Source organism: Salvelinus alpinus, chromosome 2 (genome assembly GCF_045679555.1).
Source record: "Salvelinus alpinus chromosome 2, SLU_Salpinus.1, whole genome shotgun sequence".
Lineage (NCBI taxonomy): Eukaryota > Metazoa > Chordata > Actinopteri > Salmoniformes > Salmonidae > Salvelinus > Salvelinus alpinus.
In genome coordinates this window covers 48,331,646-48,353,928 of record NC_092087.1, presented here as the reverse complement: position 1 = coordinate 48,353,928, position 22,283 = coordinate 48,331,646, and the positions used below count along the sequence as shown (strand labels likewise).

Sequence of the window (22,283 nt, the reverse complement as noted above, 5' to 3'; positions counted from 1 at the left end):
CCGCTGTACTGATGTTTGTGTTCACTGCCTTGTAACTGTAATGTTACCTATTAAATAAGACTACAGTGCATTTTTTTTGCTAGAAGATGGAGCTGTTGCATTTCATAACTAAGGTTGCAGTTCTTGTTTTGCCCACTAGGTAGTACTGTTTTGAAGACAATGTCATGCCCAACCCCAAATCCTTATCCCTTATATACAATAAACAAAAATATAAATCCAACATGTAAAGTGTTGGTGTCATGGGCTGAAATAAAAGATCCCAGAATTGTTTTCCATACGCACAAAAGCTTTTTTCTCTCAAATTTTGTGCAGAAATCTGTTTACATCCCTGTAGGTGAGCATTTCTCCTTAGCTGAGATAATCCATCCACCTGACAGGTGTGGCAAATTTAAGAAGCTGATTAAAACGCATGATCATTACACAGGTGCACCTTGTGCTGGGGCAGAAAGGACACTAAAATGTCAAGTTTTGTCACAACACTATGCCACAGTTGTCTCAAGTATTGAGGGAGTGTGCAATTGGCATGCTGAGTGAAGTAATGGCCACTAGAGCTGTTGCCAGATAATTGAATATTAGTTTCTCATTGTTTTAGAGAATTTAGTACAAGGTCCAATCTGCCTCAACCGCTGACCATGTGTAACCAGGCCAGCCCAGGACCTCCACATCTGGCTTCTTCACCTGCGGGATTGTCTGAGACCAGCCACCCGGACAGCTGATGAAACTGGGTTTGCACAAACAATTTCTGCACAAACTGTCAGAAACAGTTTCAGGGAAGCTCACCTGCGTGCTCGTCGTCCTCACCAGGGTCTTAACCTGACTGCAGTTTGGCGACCTAACCAACTTCAGTGGGCAAATGCTCACCTTCGATGGCTGTTGGCAGGCTGGGGAAGTGTGCTCTTCACGGATGAATCCCTTTTTCAACTGTACCAGGCAGATGGCAGACAGTGTGTATGGTGTTGTGTGGGCGAGCGGTTTGCTGACGTCAACGTTGTGAACAGAGTGCCCCATGGTGGAGGTGTGGTTATGGTAAGGGCAGGCAATGAACACAGTTGCATTTATCGATGTCAACTTGAATGCACAGAGATACCGTGACGAGATCCTGAGGCACATTGCCGTGCCATTTATCTGCCGCCATCACGTTTCAACATGATGATGCACGACTCCATGTCGCAAGGATCTGTACACAATTCCTTGAACCTAAACATTTGCAAGTTCTTCCATGGCCTGTATACTCACCAGACATGTCACCCATTGAGCACATTTGGGATGCTCTGGAGTGACGTGTATGACAGCGTGTTCCAGTTCCCGCCAATATCCAGCAACTTCGCACAGCCATTGAAGAGGAGTCAGACACAATCAACAGCCTGATCAACTCTAAACGAAGGAGGTGTGTCGTGCTGCATGAGGCAAATGGTGGTCACACCAGATACTGACTGGTTTTCTGATCCACGACCCTACCTTTTTTTAAAGTTATCTTTGACCAACAAATGCATATCTGTATTCCCAGTCATGTGAAATCCATAGATTAGGGCCTAATTTATATATTTCAATTTACTGACTTCCTTATATGAACTGTAACTCAGTAAAATCTTTGAAATCGTTGCATGTTGTGTTTATATTTTTGTTCAGTGTATGTACATCTAAACTTAAGAAAAAGTTGGATAGATGTAAGCAATATAACTAAATTGCTATCAGAGGTCAAGGAGGATTTTTGCTTCCACCTATCCAAACCTTCTAGTGTTATAAGTGCATTAGAGGGTAGGTTGATAAGGGATTAGGGAGCAGTGGTTGTTTTGTATGTCAGGCTCAGGTTAGGTCAATAGTAATTCTCAATTCCTGGGATGTCCTCCACATTCAGTAAGCCATGCAGATCTCTGGCTGTGAAACTGATCCTTTGGTGTTGACCCATGCACCAACCCCTGGTTTTCCAGCACTGGTACCAGCACGATATCCAACCCTGCCAAAACACCAACCCGGGTTTTCCTGGTCCCAGCCCCAACACCAGCAACAACCCTGGACACAGCACCGATCAACCATAACTGCCACCTTCATCCAGCAGCTCAGACCTCACCCCTTCCCTCCCCTCCCCAACACAAAGACACAAACACACTGTCAACCACTCCACCAGACCAACCATGACTGACTGACTGACTGACTAAAATTGATGGACGGTGTAGAAATATTGAGACACCAAATATGAATTAATATGCCGTGAACACTACCTAGCAGCAAACCTGCTTGCACCAATCCCTTATAATTACAGTCAAATAAGGTGAAATACAAACCCATCCCCTCAATGAATTTCATCCATCCATTCATTCTGATTACACTAATTGTACTGTAATATTAAATACAGAATTTTACTTTCCATCTAGATTACTGTCAAATTCATGTTAACCCCTTTACAGTGAATGTAACAGTGGTATTCAAAATCTGTTCTCAATATTTCCACATTGTTTTCATAGTGGTCTGCTAACGAGGATAATTGTGTGTAAAGAGTGTGTATGAGTAGGTCACAATAGTATTGACTTCCGGGGGTTAACCTCTTAATGGTGTTATGTGTAGGGAGAGTTAGTTACCCCCACATGTGTGGTCAAATCCTATTTTTATCCCTAGACCCTTTCCTTAGCACCTATCTTTTTGTGTTCACTGATCTGAAAGGACTGGATTTATGTAGGTAATATAGTGATGCCATATTATATTTTCTTTCCAGTGCTTTGGGGTCTGTGAAGGGGATAGTATCTGACTGCGTGTTTTCATCTAGCTGTACCAGTGCCTGGTTATGCAGGAAGATACAATGTTCCATCGGCAGCATCTGAATGGTCTGAACTTCTGAAGTGGTCTCCTCTGTATCATTTCCTTCACCTGTGCTGATGTGGGAAAACGACCTTGTTATTTTTTTCATTTCAGTTTCAAGTTTACTACTGAAGCACAACAGAGATTGAAATAGCAAGGCTTCCCATCTTGTCCACAGCATAAACACTCAACACCCAATAGACAGTCAAGTGACCTCCTGCTGTTCGCCAGTTGTTCACTGTAGTTCTCCCCCGCAATGTTTTAGACTCGACTGCTACGTGCGGGAGTTTCGTGAACGCGCACGCAGGGACTTCCCATCGCTGTGGTGAACGCGGAATATGACGTAAGTCACTTGCGGAGCAGTGATGATGGCGGTGTGTGAACGCGCAGTAAAAGTAATGGCTGCTTTGGAACGGCGGGTGCCTAGTCTCGATGATTTCGTGGGCCAAAGCTGGAGCGCTTGGGCTGAGAGAGCCGGTGTGACTGCGTCGGAAGGTAAGGGAGCACCTTTGGAATCGGTATTGTCAGATATCAAATCGATTGGCCATTCTGTTGAGGTTTATTTTCGTGGAAACGGGCGGCAGCCATAACCATGTTACCCAAACAAAGACCCTGCTGGGTCCTAGCGCTTGCTGGATAACATGTTGCTCTCTCCCAGGTCCTAGCGGTCGGCGTCTTCCGGAAAAAAAAGTGATAATTGTGTCTATTTTATCCTCATTTTGTCTTTTTATGTACACATACACACACCATGGCAACCATTTGACAGTATGCTCTCATTACAGCGTCACACGCCCAAATAGAACTGTAGCCCCACACAGCGGAAGGCAGCTTGCATTAGTTGTAGGGATGGTTGGGCGAGCAACTTCTTGCCATAGCAAGCTGGCCGTATTAGCAATGAAGATAATACTGCTAACAGGATGATACAGTCTGATGCTGTTGCCACCATGTAAATGGTAGTCTAGATTGTTATTTCAGGGCGAATTTCGAACTATTCTCGATTCATGTTGTTGGAAGCACTGTGGATTCGAGGCACAATTTTTTTTTTTTAAGTTTGTTTCAAGACGAGATACGTGTCTAAACAGTTACAGTAGTGTATATGCGCGCGCATTCATTGTCTGGCACCTCTCCAAGTGCTACTCTACTCTCCCTAACTTTCTTATAAACACACGTATTAGGTCAAAGATCATGCTCATAGCCTAAATCAAGCACAGCAACAGACAGAGGGGCCAAGTTCACCATGTGAAAGGGAGTCACTTATTCAGCTAGCTAGTTTTCTTGAAAATGAACATTTATACTGAAAGGGAATTCCCATCTATATTGAAGCTGTAATGCATATCTCTGTGATCTGTTGTGCAAAAGTTACCAGTTGTGAGACAGGAAGTCACGATCAGAACCTGTCTAGTCAACACCGACAAGGGGATTAATCTTAATAATCTAAAATGGCTTTCTCATCTCCTCCCCCATACCCACTGATATGGAGTAACTTGACTGGCAAAGGTGTCCGTCTTCCGTGTTGCTTTCACTTGACCTGCCTTTCAGATCATTGCGGATCAAACGAAGAAGAGGTGATGGAGGAACCACCTCGACTATTGAGATGCGCCCAAAGCCCAGTAGCCATGCATTTGTATCCTGTATGCCTTATCCCCTCTGATGAAATTCCCTGACCACTGCACCTCAGTCACAGAGTCTCTGTTTTCAGGCTCTGATGGAGATGACTGCAGCAAGAATGGGAAGAACGCAGCCGAGGCAATGTCTCTTAGGAAGGAAGGTAAGTCTTTATTGGAGTGCATGTTTGTTACATCCTTCATACTAAGGTTTAGATTGGCATCAAACCTTACTATCCAGGTCCCCTGGCAACAATGGACACAGCTTCTGCACAGAGTGTGTGTGTCTCCAGATTTGGCTTCTTCTTCCAGTGCTCCCCTGGGTGTCTTGTCTTAAGAACTGAATGGGGTTGGGGGGCACAGGGGGGGCTGCTCCCTGCTAGGATCTCTCTCGCAACCAGCCTGGCAGTCTGCAGCAGCAGCTGTCTGACAGACACTGCCGTGTGTACTTGTCGGACTGCGTGTGTTTCTCAGGGTGACAGACAATGTGATTTGGGTTGTTCCACCTCAAAAACAGACGATTTCGACAGCCACCATCTCAGATTGTTCTGAAATCGTTTTTTGTTTCAAACAAGATTAATGGAACATATATATTTTTTGAATTTTACCCCCTTTTTCTTCCCAATTTCGTGATATCCAATTGCGATCCAATTACGATCTTGTCTTATCACTGCAACTCCCCAACGGGCTAAGGATAGGCAAAGGTCCAGTCATGCGTCCTCCGAAACATGACTCGCCAAACCGCGCTACTTAACACCTGCCCGCTTGACCCGGAAGCCAGCCGCACCAATGTGTCGGAAGAACACCTGTCACAAGGAGTCGCTAGGACAAGGACATCCCGGCCGGCCAAACCCTCACCCTCACCTAACCCGGACGACACAGCCTGGGATCAAACCCGGGTCTGTAGTGATGCCTCTCGCTCTGCAAGGCAGTGCCTTAGACCGCTGCACCCCTTGGGAGGCCCAATGCAACATTGTTTTGTTGAAATATAATTTGTTTCTCAGGGTGACATAGACACTGTGATGTGGGTCGTTCCACTTTGATCTCTGAGAAATTAAAGGGATATTTTTGTATTGAGGCTGTCTATCGACTTCCCCAGAGTCATATGAACTCGTAAATTTGTTCAGTATGAAGGACGTTAGAGGTAGTTTCGCGTGTCTAGCATGCTAGCAGATACCCATGGACTTCCAGTCATTGGACTAACTAGTTTATCAAGTTTATTGGTTGGTTGCACAGTTTAGGTTTTATAGCGGGTGCAGCTAAATTATGTTACTAGCTCCTAACAATGCAGTAAAATTTCTAACAAGTACACAAATAATAAAAAAAGTTTAAGAGAAAATAGAAGATAAATCTAGAACGGTGGGGCAAATCAAATGAACAACCCAACTAGCACTGTATCATTAATCAAAATGCAATCTATACGTATGTACACCAGGAGAATTTACACAAGATATACTAAGAATATGTACAGCAGTAGATATATTAGTGAGCGATGTCAAGAATCCAGTGTATAGATAAATATGTGGTGTGTGTATAAACAGTGTAACTAAAATACAATGTACAGTAGGATAAATATTAGAATGAGCTATGGGATAATGGATTTAAATACTGTGTGAAACGTAAAGTGTCCGGTGGTTCAATGTCTCTATAACATGTGACCGCAGCCTTGGCTTTGAGTGTGTGTTTGTGAGTATGAGGTGTGTGTGATTTCTTGTGTTGCTGCCATACCTGGTCCATGTAAGACTGCTTATAGGGTAAGGAAACCAATGTCATTTTGTAATTTGGGTGAACTATCCCTTTAACAATAGGGGGGTCTTTCAAAAATTATCACCTAATAGCAGGAACAGCACCATCAAGTGGTCAACCTGGTAGGATGTATGATGAGACACAATAACTTAATAATTCTTTTCTTTGAACAGGGGGAAAAAACAGCAACAAATTCACTGAGAATACATTAAATAGGATGAAGAAACAATATTCCAAGCCGCAGCTCTATACTACTTGTCAGACATAGTGAACCGATACTATATATTGTTGTTGGGGTGGGATTGGCGTGGGGTATGGGGGGTCCGTGGTTTACTTTTGGCCACTTTGGATTCCTTTTTCAAATCGGACTCTATGTAAACAGGAAATAAGAGCAACTATCATTATTGAATCCTCCTGTCTTACTCATTGTTAGAAGAAAGTTTGGTCCAAATTGGATATTAGCAACTATCATTATTGAATCCTCCTGTCTTACTCATTGTTAGAAGAAAGTTTGGTCCAAATTGGATATTAGCAACTATCATTATTGAATATTTTACGAGTCCTATAAATTAAAATGGCCAATTTGGGTGCAATCAATTATCTTAATTGTTCAGAGATCTAATTATATTTCAAGAAAATAATGTTTCCAGAATGCCAGTCTTATCTGTTTTTAACAGAAACCATTTCAGAACAATCTGAGATGGTGGGTGTCATGGCTTGCTGAAATGACATGGAACGACCCATGTGTGTCTATACCCGCTTTCCCGTTATGTGTGATTTCTCACCTGTTTCTCCTTTCGCTCTCTCCTAACCTCCAGACATGTCTATCTTCGGCCACTACCCGGGCCAAGATGACTTCTACCTGGTGGTGTGTAGCCACTGTGGCCAGGTGGTCAAGCCCCAGGCTTTTGAGAAGCATTGTGAGAGGAGACATGGCCCCCTGAGCAAGCTGTACGCACGCCTCCGCCCCCCCCCTCCAGCCCCCCAGCAGCGACCCCGCCACAGCCACTCCCCATCCTCCACTCACGCAACCTCCTCCTCTTCCTCCTGGGAAGGGAGGGGGCAAGGGTCCGGGGCACCACGAGCAGCCCCCCCATCCCCATCCACACCCCCCCAGTTAAGACATACCAAGCCCCCCAAGGATGTAGTACGGTAAGAGGGATGGGATAGATGAAGGGGATTAAGAGGGGGGATTGGAGGATAGGTTTAGTAGTCCTATTATTTTCCTTTTTATTTTTTTTAAAGAGGTGAAAACAATCTTATTGTATCAATAACCACCTGTGAGATTTAACATTATTGGTAACATTTATTCTGATTTAATTTCCATGTTTTAAACATCTGACCATGTTCTCGCTCTGTTTTTGTTTTGTTTTTTTGTCCCTTCAGCCACTCCCCGCTAGATAAGAGCCCCCACAGTGGTCACTCTGAGTCGGCTGTGTTTAAGCAGCCTCCACCCCTGGAGCCTCCCCTGAGCTCCCCACTCCCCTCCCTCAGAGACCCACCCTGGCCCCATGGAGACACCCCGCCCGGCCGGCCCTCCAACAGTGAGAGGACACACATCCAGAGGAAGGAGGCCACATCGGCCCCTACCCTCCCTGCCCACCTTCGTGGACCAAGACCCTACAACAAAGTGGCCTCCAGTGAGTCTTTATTTCCTTTCATCTTAGTTCATACAACTTTGGGTCACTGAGATGCAATGTATTTTTTTTTAACAGAGAGGGGCCTTCCCCTCAGGACCTGTTTTGTTGGGTGAAGAGCTTGTTAAATAGAGGAATGCTAAAATGAAGTGACATCTTCTATTACCGGGCTAGTGATCAGAGAGGAAAGAGCACAGAGCTAGGAAGCTAATTCCGACTGAGTCACAGCCGTTGAGTCTGATTGCTATTAAGACACTCTTCTGTTCCTGTCATCTCCAGGGAGAGAGTGTGATCTCGACAAGCACTGCGGAGTACTAGACCCCGAGAGGAAGAAAGTCTGCACTCGTCTCCTGACCTGCAATGTAAGTTCGCACACCCAGTGTCCTCTCTTCTTGGCCCAGCCTTTTCTTCCTTGCCACCTATAGTATTCCATCCCTTCCTCTTCACCCCCCCCCCTTTTTCTCTCCTCTCTTTTCCTTCCTCTCCCTCTTCCAGCTCATTCTCTCTCTCCCCCACCTTTTTCCTCTTCTTTCTCCCCCAGCCCTCACACGTTTGTGTATTCAGTGGCCAGGTGACTAATGCATTGGGAAAATGACTTCTGTCCTTACTGCTTTTGACCCAATTATGTTGACTCATAAAGAGTCCGTACAGGATGTGAAGTTTGGAGGATTGTGACTTTTCCCATTGTTCACTGCTGACAGATATCTTGTTCCAACTGATTGATTTGTTTGAGGAACTTATCTACACACGCTGGCTCCTCTATTGTGGGTCCAACTGGCAAGAGATGAAAATCCTTTCCCAATAGAAAGACGGTCAGTGATTTGCCAAGAGTAATAACTTGGGTGTTTTCTTTTATCTGTGATTCGGCGACCATAAGAAAGGGGAACTGTCAGACACAGGTTAAGAGACATGTCTAGGTTATTACTCTCCTATGATAATTGGAGGAGCTCCAATGATAGTAATTACTTACATTCATGACGTCACATCAGGCATGTATTTCAAACAAAGACTCTTTTAAACGAAAGGGGTGACATGACGTGTAGGCTTAATTGTGCCCTTTTCGTATGATGAGGATGAATCATTTCTCTCCATTTTGACGCTCTTTGTCCTCCTCTCATGTCTCTCCTATAGTCTACACTTCAGCTATTCATTGCTATGGCAGCATAGTACATTATTCGTCTAAATGTCATGTTTCGTGATTGTGGTGTTGCCGTAGTATTTGAAAGGTTCTCTACATAAGGGAAGGGGTATTTTGTGCAGGGTATTGAGGACATTGTGGTATTAAAAATGTCACCTAGCCCCAGTGGAGTTACAGTGGTAGAGACAAACCTTCCTCCTTCTCAAAATCGCTGCTCTGATATGACTAGGGAGGTGAAGGCAAGGTAGTGGAAACCTTTCTTTTACCCACCCCATGTTAGATCGGTTATTACAAGGTCCTGAGCTGAGAGCACAGGAAGGGTGTGTGGCTGGCTGGTTTGTATAAAAGAGGAACCCGGCCGCGTCTCAGCGCGCAGAGGGGTCACGTGTAGGCAGGAGCAGATATGACCCGATTAAAAAAAAAATTAATAATATTTTACATTTTATATATAAAAAAAATAAAAACTATTTTTTTGTATTTTAATTTTTTTTACAGGAAAGGGGAAGCATCTGAGGAAAACTGCTTCTCTGCCTCGCTTCTCGTTCAGATCTTTCTTAACGTCTAATTGTCTGCTGTACCAGGGCTTATCAAGACTATTTGATAGAGCAATCTTTTGTCATCAGTGGTTATACCTATGTATTTTTTATGAAATCCAGGCTCTTTTTGATGCATTCTACATCTCTCTCACATTCTGGTTAAGGCTCTGCTTTTCTGAGGGACTTCTGATGCTTGTTTCCTTCAAAATCATCCCTCTCCTCATAGTTTGTCGCTCCACTCAACAGATTTGCTCAGGCGTATGTTGTCTGTGTGTGATTCAGGTCATCTCTAGCAGCATCGTTCAAATGCTAATGAATCCCACCTCATCTTAGAACCATCTGTGGATGTGAGAAGATGATGTGCGAGAACACATTTACCCTAGAATTAGTGAACTAGATTGAAAACGATCACTACAGACCGTCAGTGGTTATCAGGACCTGGCAGTCATAGGGACTGGGCGCCCTAGTTTTCCCTCCCAAACACAAAGGAAAGTTGGACAGCATCGCCCAATATTCACCGCACAAGGACTATTTTTTTATCATGTCTATTCGGATGGAAAGTATAGGCTGATGCGTTTTGAGTCACCTTTGTGTGTAAGAAACTGACATTTTTAGATAAACGCATCAATAATTGTATTTAATTGTTTTCTCTCCCTGGTCTGTTTCTTTCTCCTGTCCTTAGATTCACTCCATCCACCAGCGGCGGAAGGTTCCTGGTCGGAGTAAAAACTTTGACCAACTGGTGGCCGAGCTGAAGACGGGGGCCCGGATCCGTGAGCGGGGGGGTCAGACCCAGGAGGGGAGTGGCTCGGGTCGGTCCCCCAGCCCCGAGGACCCCCCAGCACCCCCCCACTGCAGGAGACCCCTCACCAACAACCCTGCCTTCAGGTAGGGGACTTATGTTATCAGATGTGTTAAAGTAATAGTAAAGGTACTCGTGGTAGATGTGGACAAAATATTAACACGTGTGTGTGTTCAGTCGGTCCAGGGCGTCTTTAGAAAGCGCTCCAGAGGAAGACAAACCTTGTCAGGAGGAGGGTAGCGCCCCATCACCACTCACCCAAGGGCGCATCTCCAGCGACGAGAGCGAGGGAGAGGGGCCTGAGGAGTCGTACGAATACCCTTCCTCCTCCTCCTGGCACCCCAAACCAGCCGCGGTAAGATTACAGGATGTCATCAACTACTCCTAGTGGTATTATCAGATGTACACTGAGTGTACAAAAAAAAAAACCTGTTCTGTCCATGACAGACTGACCAGGTGAAAGCTATGATCCCTTATTGATGTCACTTGTTAAATCCACATCAGTCAGTGTAGATGAAGGGGAGGAGACAGGTTAAAGAAGGATTTTTTTAAAGCTGCACTATGGAGAAATCACTCTGCTATTTCCCGGTTGCTAACATTCTTATAGTTCTCTTCATTTCAGTTTGTGACAAAACAGGCACGGCCTAGAGCCGGGTTTCCCAAACTAGGTTCTGCCCCCACTCCCCAATAACCAGCTCGTCATCAAGCTTTGATTATTTGAATCAGCTGTGTAGTGCTAGGGCAAAAGAACTAAACATGCACCCCGGGGGGGGAACCCTGGTGTGGAGAATCATTGCACTGTCTACACCTCTGTGAAATACATTTTCTATAACCAAAAATATTGTTTTTTCAGCTGTTTAAAGCTGGTGTACAAATCTGAACGTAAAAGAGGCAAAAACGAAACAACGGGAAACACAGAAATTGCGCAAATAAAACAGATCTACTGCTTCTTATACTGCTTTCAATGAGAATGACAGAGACAAAAGATTTGAGTCCTTTGAACGGGGTATGGTAGTAGGTGCCAGGTGCACCGGTTTGAGTCTGTTAAGAACTGCGACGCTGCTGTGTTTTTTTACACTTAACAGTTTCTCATGTGTATCAAGAATAGTCCTCCACCCAAAGGACATCCCGGCCAACTTGACACAACTGTGGGAAGCATTGGAGTCAACATGACCCAGCATCCCTGTGGAGCGCTTTTGACACCTTGTAGAGTCCATGCCCCAACGAATTAAGGCTGTTCTGAGGACAAACGAGGGGGAGGTGCAATGCAATAGGTGTTTCCGAATGTTTGGTATACTCAGTGTATATTACTGTAGTATGCTGACCTTTTCACAGTTGTAAAATACAGACATGTTGCCAGCACTGACCGTGTTAAGTCCCCCTAACCCACCATGTGCTCTGTCTCCTCTCCCTAGGTGTGCTCATTTGGCAGTCATGAGATGGGTCGTGGTGTGTACACCTTTGACCGAAGGCTCCACCATCTGCGGTCGGCACTCAACGCCATGGTGGAGCAGCACATCAGCGCCCACCTCTGGAAGTAAGATTCTTTGATGTGTGGCCCTGTGGTAACTTAAAAATGTTTACTGGTGCAGAGGTTTGTCATAAGAGCTACATAGTGCTGTTCGAGCACCATTTTCCTGATTGTTTCCCCTCTGCACAAAGTGTTGCATTGTAGTTTTCTCTCTATCTAATACAGGTATATTATCTCTGCAGGAAAATACCTCAAGCTTCAGACCTCCAGTCCCAGAGTCCCTCTGCGAAGAACAACCCCTCTTCCTCCTCCTCTTCCTCCCTGCATTCTAAAGTCAGGACAGGAAGCCACAGCACCCCCTCCCTCAGGCCCACCTCTTCTTCCTCCCACGGACCAGGAAGGGAGACACGCCTACAAATCCCCTCCCACTCCACAGCCATTAACCAATCAGAGAACTCCAGTGCTAGTGGCAGCCAAATTGTAGCCCCGGCGACCCCTCCTGTCCGTCAGACAGGCCCAGGGCGGCCACCAGGGCCCGGAAGGCCCAAGAACCCGGTAGGGCGACCCAGCAAGCAGCAGCTGAGACTCAGAGAGGAGGCTGCTGCTGCCGCAGCCCTCCGTAAGCGCAAAGCCCCGTCACAGGAGGGTGAGCACTGCGGCCCAGACAGGAACTCTATCATCCTCCAGGACCGGGGACGGCCCCCCTCCACTTCCTCTAAGACCACCCCGCCCACTCCTCACAGCCAGACCAATGGTACTCTCTCCCCCAGCAGCAAACCCCGCCCCCAGCCATCCCCCTCGGAGCCCCATTCGCCAGCGGCAGCCTGGGCGTTTAAACGGACACATCCAACCTCTGGACACTCTTCCTCCCCACCCGACCCTCACAGCCGAGGTGGGGACTCAGGACTACACGGGAGGGGGGCGGCGGGGTACGAGCACAGGGGGCTGGGGAAGAAACGCAAGGGGGGCAGCAGTGAACCCTCGCCCCCCTCTAAACCGCACCGCCTTCCCTCCTCCCCTCGCTCCAATTTCTACCCCTGGAAGGACAGTAAGGGGGGGGCGCTGCCTGGTGGGTTGGAGAAGAAAATGGGCACACAGAAGGTGGGTTACTACTTAAGATTATATTAGGAATATGTTATGTACATACAGTGCATTCTGGAAAGTATTCAAACCCTTCACTTTTTCCACATTTTGTTACATTACAGCCTTATTCTAAAATTGATTATATATTATTTTTACCTCAATCTCCACACTACCCCATAATGACAAAGCAAAAACATAATGACAAATAAAAAAAACTGAAATTACATTTAAATAAGTATTCAAATCTAATTTTGTCACATGCCCTGAATACAACAGGTGTAGACCTTACAGTGAAATGCTTACTTACAAGCTCTTAACCAACAATGCAGTTAAGAAAAATACCTTAAAAAAATGAAATAAAAGTAACAAATAATTAAAGAGCAGCAGTAAAATAACAAGAGCGAGGCTATATACAGGGGGTACCGGAACAGAGTCAATGTGCGGGGGCACCGGGTAGTCGAGGTAATTATGTACATGTAGGTACAGACCCTTTACTCAGTACTTTGTTGAAGCACCTTTGGCAGTGATTACAGCATCGATTCTTCTTGGGTGTTACGCTACAAGCTTGGCACACCTGTATTTGGGGAGTTTCTCCCATTCGTCTTTACAGATCCTCTCAAGCTCTGTCAGGTTGGCTGGGGAAAGCCACTGCACAGCTATTTTCAGGTCTCTCCAGAGATGTTAGATCGGGTTCAAGTCCGGGCTCTGGCTGGGCCACTCAAGGACATTCCGAGACTTGTCCCGAAGCTACTCATGCATTGAGGAATTCTAGAGCTCTGTCAGAGTGACCATCGTGTTCTTGGTCACCTCCCTGAGCAAGGCCCTTCTCCCCGGATTGCTCAGATTGGCTGGGTGGCCAGTTCTCGGAAGAGTCTTGGTGGTTCCAAACATCTGCCATTTAAGAATGATGGAGGCCACTGTGTTCTTGGGGACCTTCAAAGCTACAGACATTTTTTGGTACCCTTCCCCAGATCTGTGCCTCGACACAATCCTGTCTCGGAGCTCTATGGACAATTCCTTCTAACTCATGGCTTGGTTTTTGCTCTGACATGAACTGTCAACTATGGGATGTTATATAGACAGGTTTGTGACTTTCCAAATCATGTCCAATCAATTGAATTTACCACAGGTGGACTCCACTCAAGTTGTAGAAACATCTCAAGGATGATCAATAGAAATGGGATGCACCTGAGCTCAATTTCGAGTCTAAGCAAATGGTCTGAATACTTATGTAATTATGGTATTAATGTTACTTTTAATACATTTGCTAAAATGTCTAAACCTGTTTTTGCTTTGTCATTATTGGGTGTTGTGTGTAGATTCATCAGGAAACAAATTAATTTAATCCATTTTAGAATAAGGCCGTAATGTGGGAAAAGTCAAGGGGTCTGAATACTTTCTGGATGCACTGTTTGGTACAAATGATATTGTATTTAATGTTGTCCAAGTATTTGTGACTATAAAGCAGCCATTTGACTGTAGTCTTCCTTTCTCCACAGCCAAAACTGCACCATTAAAAGTGCTTGCCTTACAAGCCACTATGAGGGAGACAGCCCTGTCTGCGTAGTCAGACATCACAGGACTCGAGATGTGTGTGTGTGTGTGTGTGTGTGTGTGTGTGTGTGTGTGTGTGTGTGACTGGCTATTCAACCCAATGTCGATGTGTGCAGGTGCATATGTCTATTGAAGCCTGTATGGGAATGAGTGTACAGGTGTATGTGGGAGAGAGTGCTTAAAGACCAATACAGTATGAGCTATGTGTTGTTCAGTTCCTGAGTCAGATGTGGAGGTGTGTGTATGTTTGTGAGTTTGCAGATGTTGGTGAGTGTGTGCAGGACAAAGGGAACACGTGAATTTCTGTGTGTGAATTTATAAATACCTCAAGACCTTCTGGTTATGCTGCTAAATTAATATGTTGGTTTATAAAAAATGTTTAAAAATATCCTTTACACTTGAAGTTGTGGCTTTTCTTTTGAGGCTGGTATAGGAAGAGGGGGTCACCAGATATCATTTTTTGCAGCCTTGATATACCAGACTATTATATACCAGACTATACCATGTTAGTCTGAGAAATTATCTCACTGTATTGTTTAATTACTGTTGTATGATGCCAGTATAGAAGTGACATAACAGTAGCCTTCACACCTTTGCACGAAGGTGGGAGAGGGAGCGTTGTTAGCCAATTATTGCTCAAAGGACAGCATTCCATGACGCCATGTTAATGAAATTGGGGCAACTCCTTAAAATAACAAAAAACAACTGGAGTAAGAAGTGTTTTGTACATGGGTTGGATAGAAAAATGTAATGTATTGTAAAGGCTATTCACGCGTGTGTCAAATTAGTGCAATACGCCCTCTTGATTCCCTAGCGCCCGTTCCTGGTTGGATAGCGGCTCGTGCTGCTGGGGATATCGCCATTAGATGACTCACTGATTTGACAGCTGACTGGCTCCTCTGTCAGTGACGTTGCTGTTTTTTTCCCGAAGCCGCTCTAAAATGGGGGGGCTCGATTAATCTCGCCCGTGTAGTCGTGTTTGCACCGGCTGAAAATTCGCATTCCATCTGGAACCGGGCTGCCTCCCGGACGTGAGCTAGCTGCCCCGTGCTGTCAGACGGCTCAAAACAAAAGTGAAATAATTAAGCGGGGCGGCAGGTAGCCTAGTGGTTAGAGCGTTGGACTTGTAACCGAAAGGTTGCAAGATCGAATCCCTGACCTGACAAGGTAGAAATCTGTCGTTCTGCCCCTGAACAGTTAACCCACTGTTCCTAGGCCGTCATTGAAAATAAGATTTTGTTCTTAACTGACTTGCTTAGTTAAATAAAGGTTAAGAAAAAGCACGTGTAGTAGTTAGTAAGATTCTGTGTTTTCCTATGCTGAAGTGATAGTTTTCATTGTGAAGACACAAAACTATTTAGAAAATTAAAACATGTATTTTATGGAAAATAGATATGTTTCTGGCCTATGACCGAGCGGCGCAATTACTGTTCGTTTGAGAGGGCGCTCCTCCCTCCCCGCTTTTACATTATTCAATCCGGGCGGGTGTAAAATAACTCCCTCATGTCACATCCAACAAGAGATTCTATCCAGGAAGTGGATTCAAGAACCCACCTGATCGATTTAAACCAGTGGTAGTAGGCCTACAGTATATATTCCAGGTGCGCTGGACGAAAAGTATCAGCTGGTCATTATCTGCGGGATGTTTTGGAATGAAACCTGCCGGACTGGAATTTGATTTAGTCTACGTAGGTGCGTAACAGTAAAATGCTGCCGTTTTATAATCTCTGTAACAGGAAGGGATTTACTAGCTACAGACTAATCCGTTGAGACCGCACATCCATCGTTTCGCGACAATTCGTTTTCCAGTGATGTGTTGGTCAACATAGTTTGTTATACGTTTATGAATGTGATGCAATTTGATACATCCTTGCTGCGCAAGAGTCCCGAGCGCGGTCACGGATAGACAGGCGCCAACGGTTCAAGAACATTAATTTACCAAATTTATATCCAACTAATCTCCATGTATCTGCCACGGCGCTCAGCGAACACAGACCATCGGTTTATCATTGTACAGTTAGCCGGCAGGCTCTCCATTTAGCCGGCCGCGGAGAGATGCGCGCAGATGTGGAGTACAGCCCGGTCGGCGAGGGGCTGGGGATGAGCGAGTTCTGGCTATATGTGTGGATGCGAAGGGTCGCAGTGATCGCTGCGCATGTCATAGCTGTGGGTCTCACTGTACTGATTTCACTACTATCCCGCCCTGGAACAAGTAAGTTGCCTTCATCTTGTTGACCTGTAAACTATTGACAATGATTTACTTTATCTACTTCCCCAGAGTCAGATGAACTCCTGAATATTATTAATTCATGTCTCTGTAACCAGGTTTTCATTCAACCTTTTTATGCGAGTAAAGTAGCCTACTGTCGGATAAAAAAAGTCACGACGGGCCTGATAGAAACAGTACATTTCTAAGAAACATTTCAAAATGTCGACAAAAAAATACGCTAGACAAGGTGGGATCTTTTTGTGTCTGTAAAATTAATTATGCGAGAAATGGCGGTGGAAACGCATTTATGCACAAATATTGCTTAATCATCATATTGAAGTAACTTGGAGTCACGCGATGACGTGTGTTCCTCTCACTAAGACTTGAAAAGATGCAGTTTATTAGGCCAGGTCCTCCTTCCAGCATTGGGGAACGTCCCCTGCGCAAGCCAATTGTATTTCTATGGGCACAAGCACGGTTCACAACTCTCTTGTTGGCGGAGAGAACAATTAGCAGGTTTAAAGCTTATTTCCTGCAATTCTACACATTTTTGTCATGGGGTGCAGATATTATTTTGCCGTTTTAAAGCACATTTTGCCATGTCTAATGTGTATTCATGTGATATGAGTGACTCGAACATTTCTACAAAATCTATGGACTAAAAAGATCCTAGCTAAAAAAACGTTATCTGACATGGGCTAATTCATCTCAACATTTCAGAGAAGTTATAAATAGCTCTATGGTATGCAATGACTGACATGACAAGAGGGAAACCGATGATACACTACCCAATTTCGAAATTGCACCTTTTGCATTCTGCTACTCCAACTTTCAAGAGTAAATTGAAAGTCTGACTGAGTCCCCCCCGGAAAACAACTTTAATTGTTGAGGGGGAGCTTCCCATGATTTGTGAGCCACTGTGTTAGGCTACAGATGAAATCAACTATGAGGAACTTCACAGGGTGATGAAGGTGCAATGTGATGAGCTTGATGCTCCTTTCCAATAAATATTGAGGGTTTTATTCAGGTGACATGATCGATGCTTGGTTTGTCTGCCGTTTGACAAATACAAATAATCTCGCTCTTTTGTCTATAATAATCTCATCATGTAGGCCAGTGGTTTTGTTGCCAAAGTACAATCAGGATGTTTTTTTTAATGCTATATTGATAGTAAATGTACCAATTCTATGACAAGGGAACGACAGTCCCACCTTTTTCAATGTCAGTAATTAATTTTTGCCCATATTCTTGATGAAGAATGTTAAACTCACTGGTTTGAGACCACAAAAATCAACCAAATCCACTAAACAGTGCTGTTAATTACACTACATTGAAAATACTGTGATAGAATAAAAAGTTCAGATGTTAAATTATGATTAAATATAGGTTCATTATCATTTCTACACACTTTATACCTAGTTTTAGTCATTTAAAATCAAACTGGAGTATTTTTCATAAAAATTGTTTTTTTACTCTTGACACTTATGACCCATTCAAAACCCACCAGTTGAGAATTGCTGATGTAGACTATATCTGTGACATGTTGGCTAGAGTGCACATGCCAATATCAATATTTTGTTCCAGACCAGCACCTCAAGCATTGATCAAGTATCAGATGTCTAATGCTGGTCTAGAGCAAAAACCAGCACTGATCCCAAGGACTTGATGACTGCAGTAGTAACCTTCAATTGAAATGTTTTGCCCAGTGTGGACAATCACACAATGTGTCTGTGTTTCAGGTCTATTTTCCTGGCATCCTGTGTGTATGTCTATCGCAGTAAGTTATCCTGATAACATAACACACACACTATTATACCACAAAATACCATAATATACACAGAACAAAAATATAAACGCAACATGCAAAGTGTTGGTCCCAGAATTTTTCCATACTTGCAAAAAGCTTATTTCTCTTAAATTCTGTGCACAAATGTGTTTAAATCCCTGTTAACATTTCTCATTTGCCAACATAATACATCCACCTGACAGGTGTGCCATATGAAGAATCTTATTAAACAGCATGATCATGACACAGGTAACTGCCCTCACAACCACAGACCACGTGTATGGCGTCGCGTGGGCGAGCGGTTTGCTGATGTCTACGTTGTGAACAGAGTGCTCCATGGTGAGGGTGGGGTTAGGTATGAGCAAGCATAAGCTACGAGCACAATTGCATTTTATCGATGACAATTTGAATGCACAAAAATACCATGATGAGATACTGAGGCCCAATTTTTTTTAAGGTGTCTGTGACCAACAGCTGCATATCTGTATTCCCAGTCATGTGAAAACCATAGATTAGGGCCTATTTATTTGCATATTTGCATTTATTTCCTCATATGAACTGTAACTCAGTAAAATCAATGAACATGTTGCATTTATAGTTTTGTTCAGTATACTTCTACTCTTAGGTAAGGTACTTTCACATGCGAGAGATTAAGCTCTACGACCATCTTACCTCCTGCACTACATGTGGGCCCTGCCATGCCCACGGCACGCTGCCGGAAAAGGAGAAGCTGCAAATAAATTATACATCCACCCCTCTCTCACCTCTCACCCTCTGTTTCTTTAATAATGGATCGAAGTGTGGAACAGAGATGTGACAGGCAGGTTCACCCTTAGCCCTGAGCTGATGACGTAACCAGGTAACTTGACCCAGAGGACTGACTGACTGGAGGAACGTTATAGAGCCGTCTCCAAAAACAGAGCTCAGAGGTCCTTTGTTGTTGTTTAGTGGGACAATGCTGAGTATAGGTTGCAGATGAGATGCACTGTGTACTGGGCAGAACTGACCCAGCTTTCTAAATTGGCTCAGAAACATTATTTCCCCCACCACAAGAGATTCCATCTCTCTCTCACACACACACACACACACACACACACACACACACACACACACACACACACACACACACACACACACACACACACACACACACACACACACACACACACACACACACACACACACACACACAGAGTCTATTGAGTCTCTGCGTTAAAGTCTCTGTCTGTGCATTATCCTCAGACAGTGTTAACCCTCTGATTGTCCTCTGATGGTCTTCCACCTCTCCTCTTGCGTCTATCAGTACCTCCTGTGCCTGACCGAGGGGATCCTCCTCTTCTCTCCCGAGGGGACTCCGTTCTGCTTCAAGGCACGGAAGGGTAAAGTCCGTCTGCACTGGTTCATCCAGGCCCTGGTCATATTGGCTGCAGCCACCGGAGTTGGCTTCATGGTTGCCAGCAAGAACGTGTCAGAGCGCCCCCACCTGGCCACCTGGCACAGCCTGCTGGGGGTGGGCACCCTGGCTGCCACCTTCCTCCAGTCCGCCTGCGGTATCTGCCTCCTCTTCCCTAAGCTGCTCAAGCTGTCGCCTCCACGGCTCAAGCTCTACCACGCCACCTGTGGCCTCGTGGTGTACCTGCTGGCGACTGTGACCGTGGTGTCGGCCATGTTTTCTGACTGGTTCCAGGCCACGGTGAAGGGGGTGGTGTGGTACGCCTTCCTGCTGCTGCCGCTGTTCCCAGCCCTGGTGATCATGAACCAAATCACTAACGCCTACCTGCCACGCAAGAAGATCACCACCTGAGACTAAGTTGTAGGTTTTCACAGTACAGTAGACTATAGATCAGTGTCTCCCAAACCTCTCATGAGTACCCCCAGCCAGTCCACGTATTTGATGTACTCGACAACTAGCACAGCTGATTTAACTAACGAGGGGCTTGATTTATTAGATGATAATTTCAATCAGCTGTGTTAGTTCTGGAAACGTCAAATAAGTGGACTGTCTGTGGGTACTCATGAGAGGTTGGGGAAACTGCTATATACAGATATATGTATCTTGTAAGACTACCACCAGGAACTCAGTCTTACACAAGTACAAACATATACAAAGTACTAGTGACGGGAGTTAGTTGCATACAGACACATCTATAAGAAGACCTGGGTGTGACCGTTGAATCCTGATAAACATGTATGGGACCTGCCCTGAAAGGCTACTGAAAGCTGACCTCTGCTGGGACAGAGTGGATGTAACCCCGAAGTAGTCTCCATTCCGTCATCTGTTTCTCCAGAGGCTACTTTGCAATTTATATACAGCGAACAATAAGTCTGAGACACTGTATCTGGATGGTTTAAGGCAGGGCTGTCCAACCCTGTTCCTGGAGAGCTACAGTCCTGTAGGTTTTCACTCCATCCCTCATCTAGTTTCTAATAATTAGCTGGTTGATAAGCTGAATCAGGTTGGTTACAACTGGGGTTGGAGTGAAAACCTATAGGAGGGTAGCTCTCCAGGAACAGGGTTGGACAGCCCTGGTTTAAGGGAAGACAGTACCATTGTGTATCAACCTGAGTGTGGTTGTGAGCAGAGCAGCTATGTGGGTGTGTATTTTACCAACCCTTTATACATTTTGTTTTATGATTCTTCTGTCAGCCTATATGTTACTGAACATTAGCCATTACGGTACGTTAAAAAAACAAAACAAAAAAACGTTTTGATGTCTTGTCCTGAGAAGTGCGTGTGTCATTGTCATTGACACCGGAAAGTATTAGCTTCTCTGAATGAAGGTATTCGTTAGAAACCCCTGGCGCACAAAGGCCTTTTGGACGTACCAGCACGATGCCTAAACTTCTCCCAGTCTTATTCAGTAGGTAAAAACACTTGAAAGGAATTGTGACCAAATACCAGCATGTTGGCGGGCCATTTTTATACTTGATAAAGGGCAAATAAGTCAAACAAAAAGGGAATAATATAGTAAGAGACCAATAAAGTTTTTTTTTTTTTATCTATCAAGTCTTCATATGTATTGCCTGCTGTGGCAGCCACAGGAGTAAGGGAGTTGGTTCCTAATTTTGTTTTCAGAGCATACCTAGAACTCTGTATTTCCTGCTATGCTATAGGTCAAGTTAACCAGCAGCAGCTAAAGTAACTTGGTGTCGGACTAATAAAATGGCCTTTGGTGCCCATGTTGTAAAACACAGTTTCTTGAACTACTCAAATCTCTTCTCCGCTTCACTTGCTTGTAAAACCAATCCAACGCCCTCCTGTTTCAATAAACTCCTGTGTCCTCATTTTAACTAATGCAATGTTGTGTTTACTGACTACAACGAGTGTGGCTGAATTGAGTTTCTAAGGTGGTCTTTTTAGTGTGATTATATGCTCTAATAGTTATCTGAGTGTCGTGTTTGAGTTCCGGGAATTGGGCGAATGGACTCACACTGTGTACTTGCAGTTGGAAAATTTCACCCAGTCTGCCTAGTTTTCACTTCTGAGCACCTATGAACATAGATGTGTTGAAAAGTTGATTTCTTCAATGTTTGTTACGAGCACCTAATGAATGTAGCCTATTCTACTCAGGGCTATGACCTTCAAACTCTGTGCTCATTAGAGTAAGAAGTGGCCCCTAACCACTGATACAGGAGAAAATATTTTCTCATCCCCCTATTGGTTAGCATTGATATTGCATGTAGGGAAATCTGATCCTAGATCTGTGTTTGAGGGCAATTTATACCTTGTGTGTTCATTGGATGAGCTGAGTATTTATTAGTGGTCAGTAATCTAGGATTGTTTTAAAGAGGAAAATGCAAGAGATTGTAACTCCTAACAATGTTATCTCCCATTTTATGCTTACTGGACGTGAACCTGCTGGTTAAATAAAATTAAATAAAAACCTTGAATCCCATGATTTGTTTGTGAGGAATCATTAT

General features: G+C 44.5%; 2 protein-coding genes across 3 annotated transcripts; both read left to right on the top strand.

Moving 5' to 3' along the window:
* The first annotated feature begins 3,133 nt into the window (after positions 1 to 3,133).
* On the top strand, positions 3,134 to 14,757 carry atxn7l2a (ataxin 7-like 2a). The gene is made up of 10 exons (XM_071382682.1): positions 3,134 to 3,291; positions 4,496 to 4,564; positions 6,965 to 7,298; positions 7,533 to 7,786; positions 8,063 to 8,145; positions 10,140 to 10,345; positions 10,437 to 10,614; positions 11,675 to 11,796; positions 11,973 to 12,831; positions 14,313 to 14,757. The coding sequence occupies exons 1-10, from the start codon at positions 3,162 to 3,164 to the stop codon at positions 14,328 to 14,330; spliced, it is 2,253 nt and encodes a 750-aa protein (XP_071238783.1). The 5' UTR covers positions 3,134 to 3,161; the 3' UTR covers positions 14,331 to 14,757.
* Positions 14,758 to 15,869: 1,112 nt separating this feature from the next.
* On the top strand, positions 15,870 to 22,258 carry cyb561d1 (cytochrome b561 family, member D1). 2 transcript variants are annotated; one of them, XM_071382672.1, is made up of 3 exons: positions 15,870 to 16,579; positions 18,316 to 18,353; positions 19,666 to 22,258. In XM_071382672.1, the coding sequence occupies exons 1-3, from the start codon at positions 16,423 to 16,425 to the stop codon at positions 20,164 to 20,166; spliced, it is 696 nt and encodes a 231-aa protein (XP_071238773.1). In that variant the 5' UTR covers positions 15,870 to 16,422; the 3' UTR covers positions 20,167 to 22,258. The 2 variants fall into 2 exon arrangements, with proteins under 2 accessions (XP_071238773.1, XP_071238779.1); XM_071382678.1 differs by lacking the exons at positions 15,870 to 16,579; positions 18,316 to 18,353 and adding an exon at positions 18,405 to 18,701.
* Positions 22,259 to 22,283: the final 25 nt, after the last annotated feature.

What these genes read in the sequence shown, in the direction of transcription:
- atxn7l2a (XM_071382682.1), top strand. Translation starts at nt 3,162, where the DNA reads ATGATGGCGGTGTGTGAACGCGCAGTAAAAGTAATGGCTGCTTTGGAA. An exon ending in AATGTCTCTTAGGAAGGAAG is followed by an intron (nt 4,565 to 6,964) that starts GTAAGTCTTTAT and finishes CCTAACCTCCAG; the next exon opens with ACATGTCTATCTTCGGCCAC. An exon ending in CTCGTCTCCTGACCTGCAAT is followed by an intron (nt 8,146 to 10,139) that starts GTAAGTTCGCAC and finishes TCCTGTCCTTAG; the next exon opens with ATTCACTCCATCCACCAGCG.
- cyb561d1 (XM_071382672.1), top strand. Translation starts at nt 16,423, where the DNA reads ATGCGCGCAGATGTGGAGTACAGCCCGGTCGGCGAGGGGCTGGGGATG. An exon ending in ACTATCCCGCCCTGGAACAA is followed by an intron (nt 16,580 to 18,315) that starts GTAAGTTGCCTT and finishes TCTGTGTTTCAG; the next exon opens with GTCTATTTTCCTGGCATCCT. An exon ending in CTGTGTGTATGTCTATCGCA is followed by an intron (nt 18,354 to 19,665) that starts GTAAGTTATCCT and finishes TGCGTCTATCAG; the next exon opens with TACCTCCTGTGCCTGACCGA.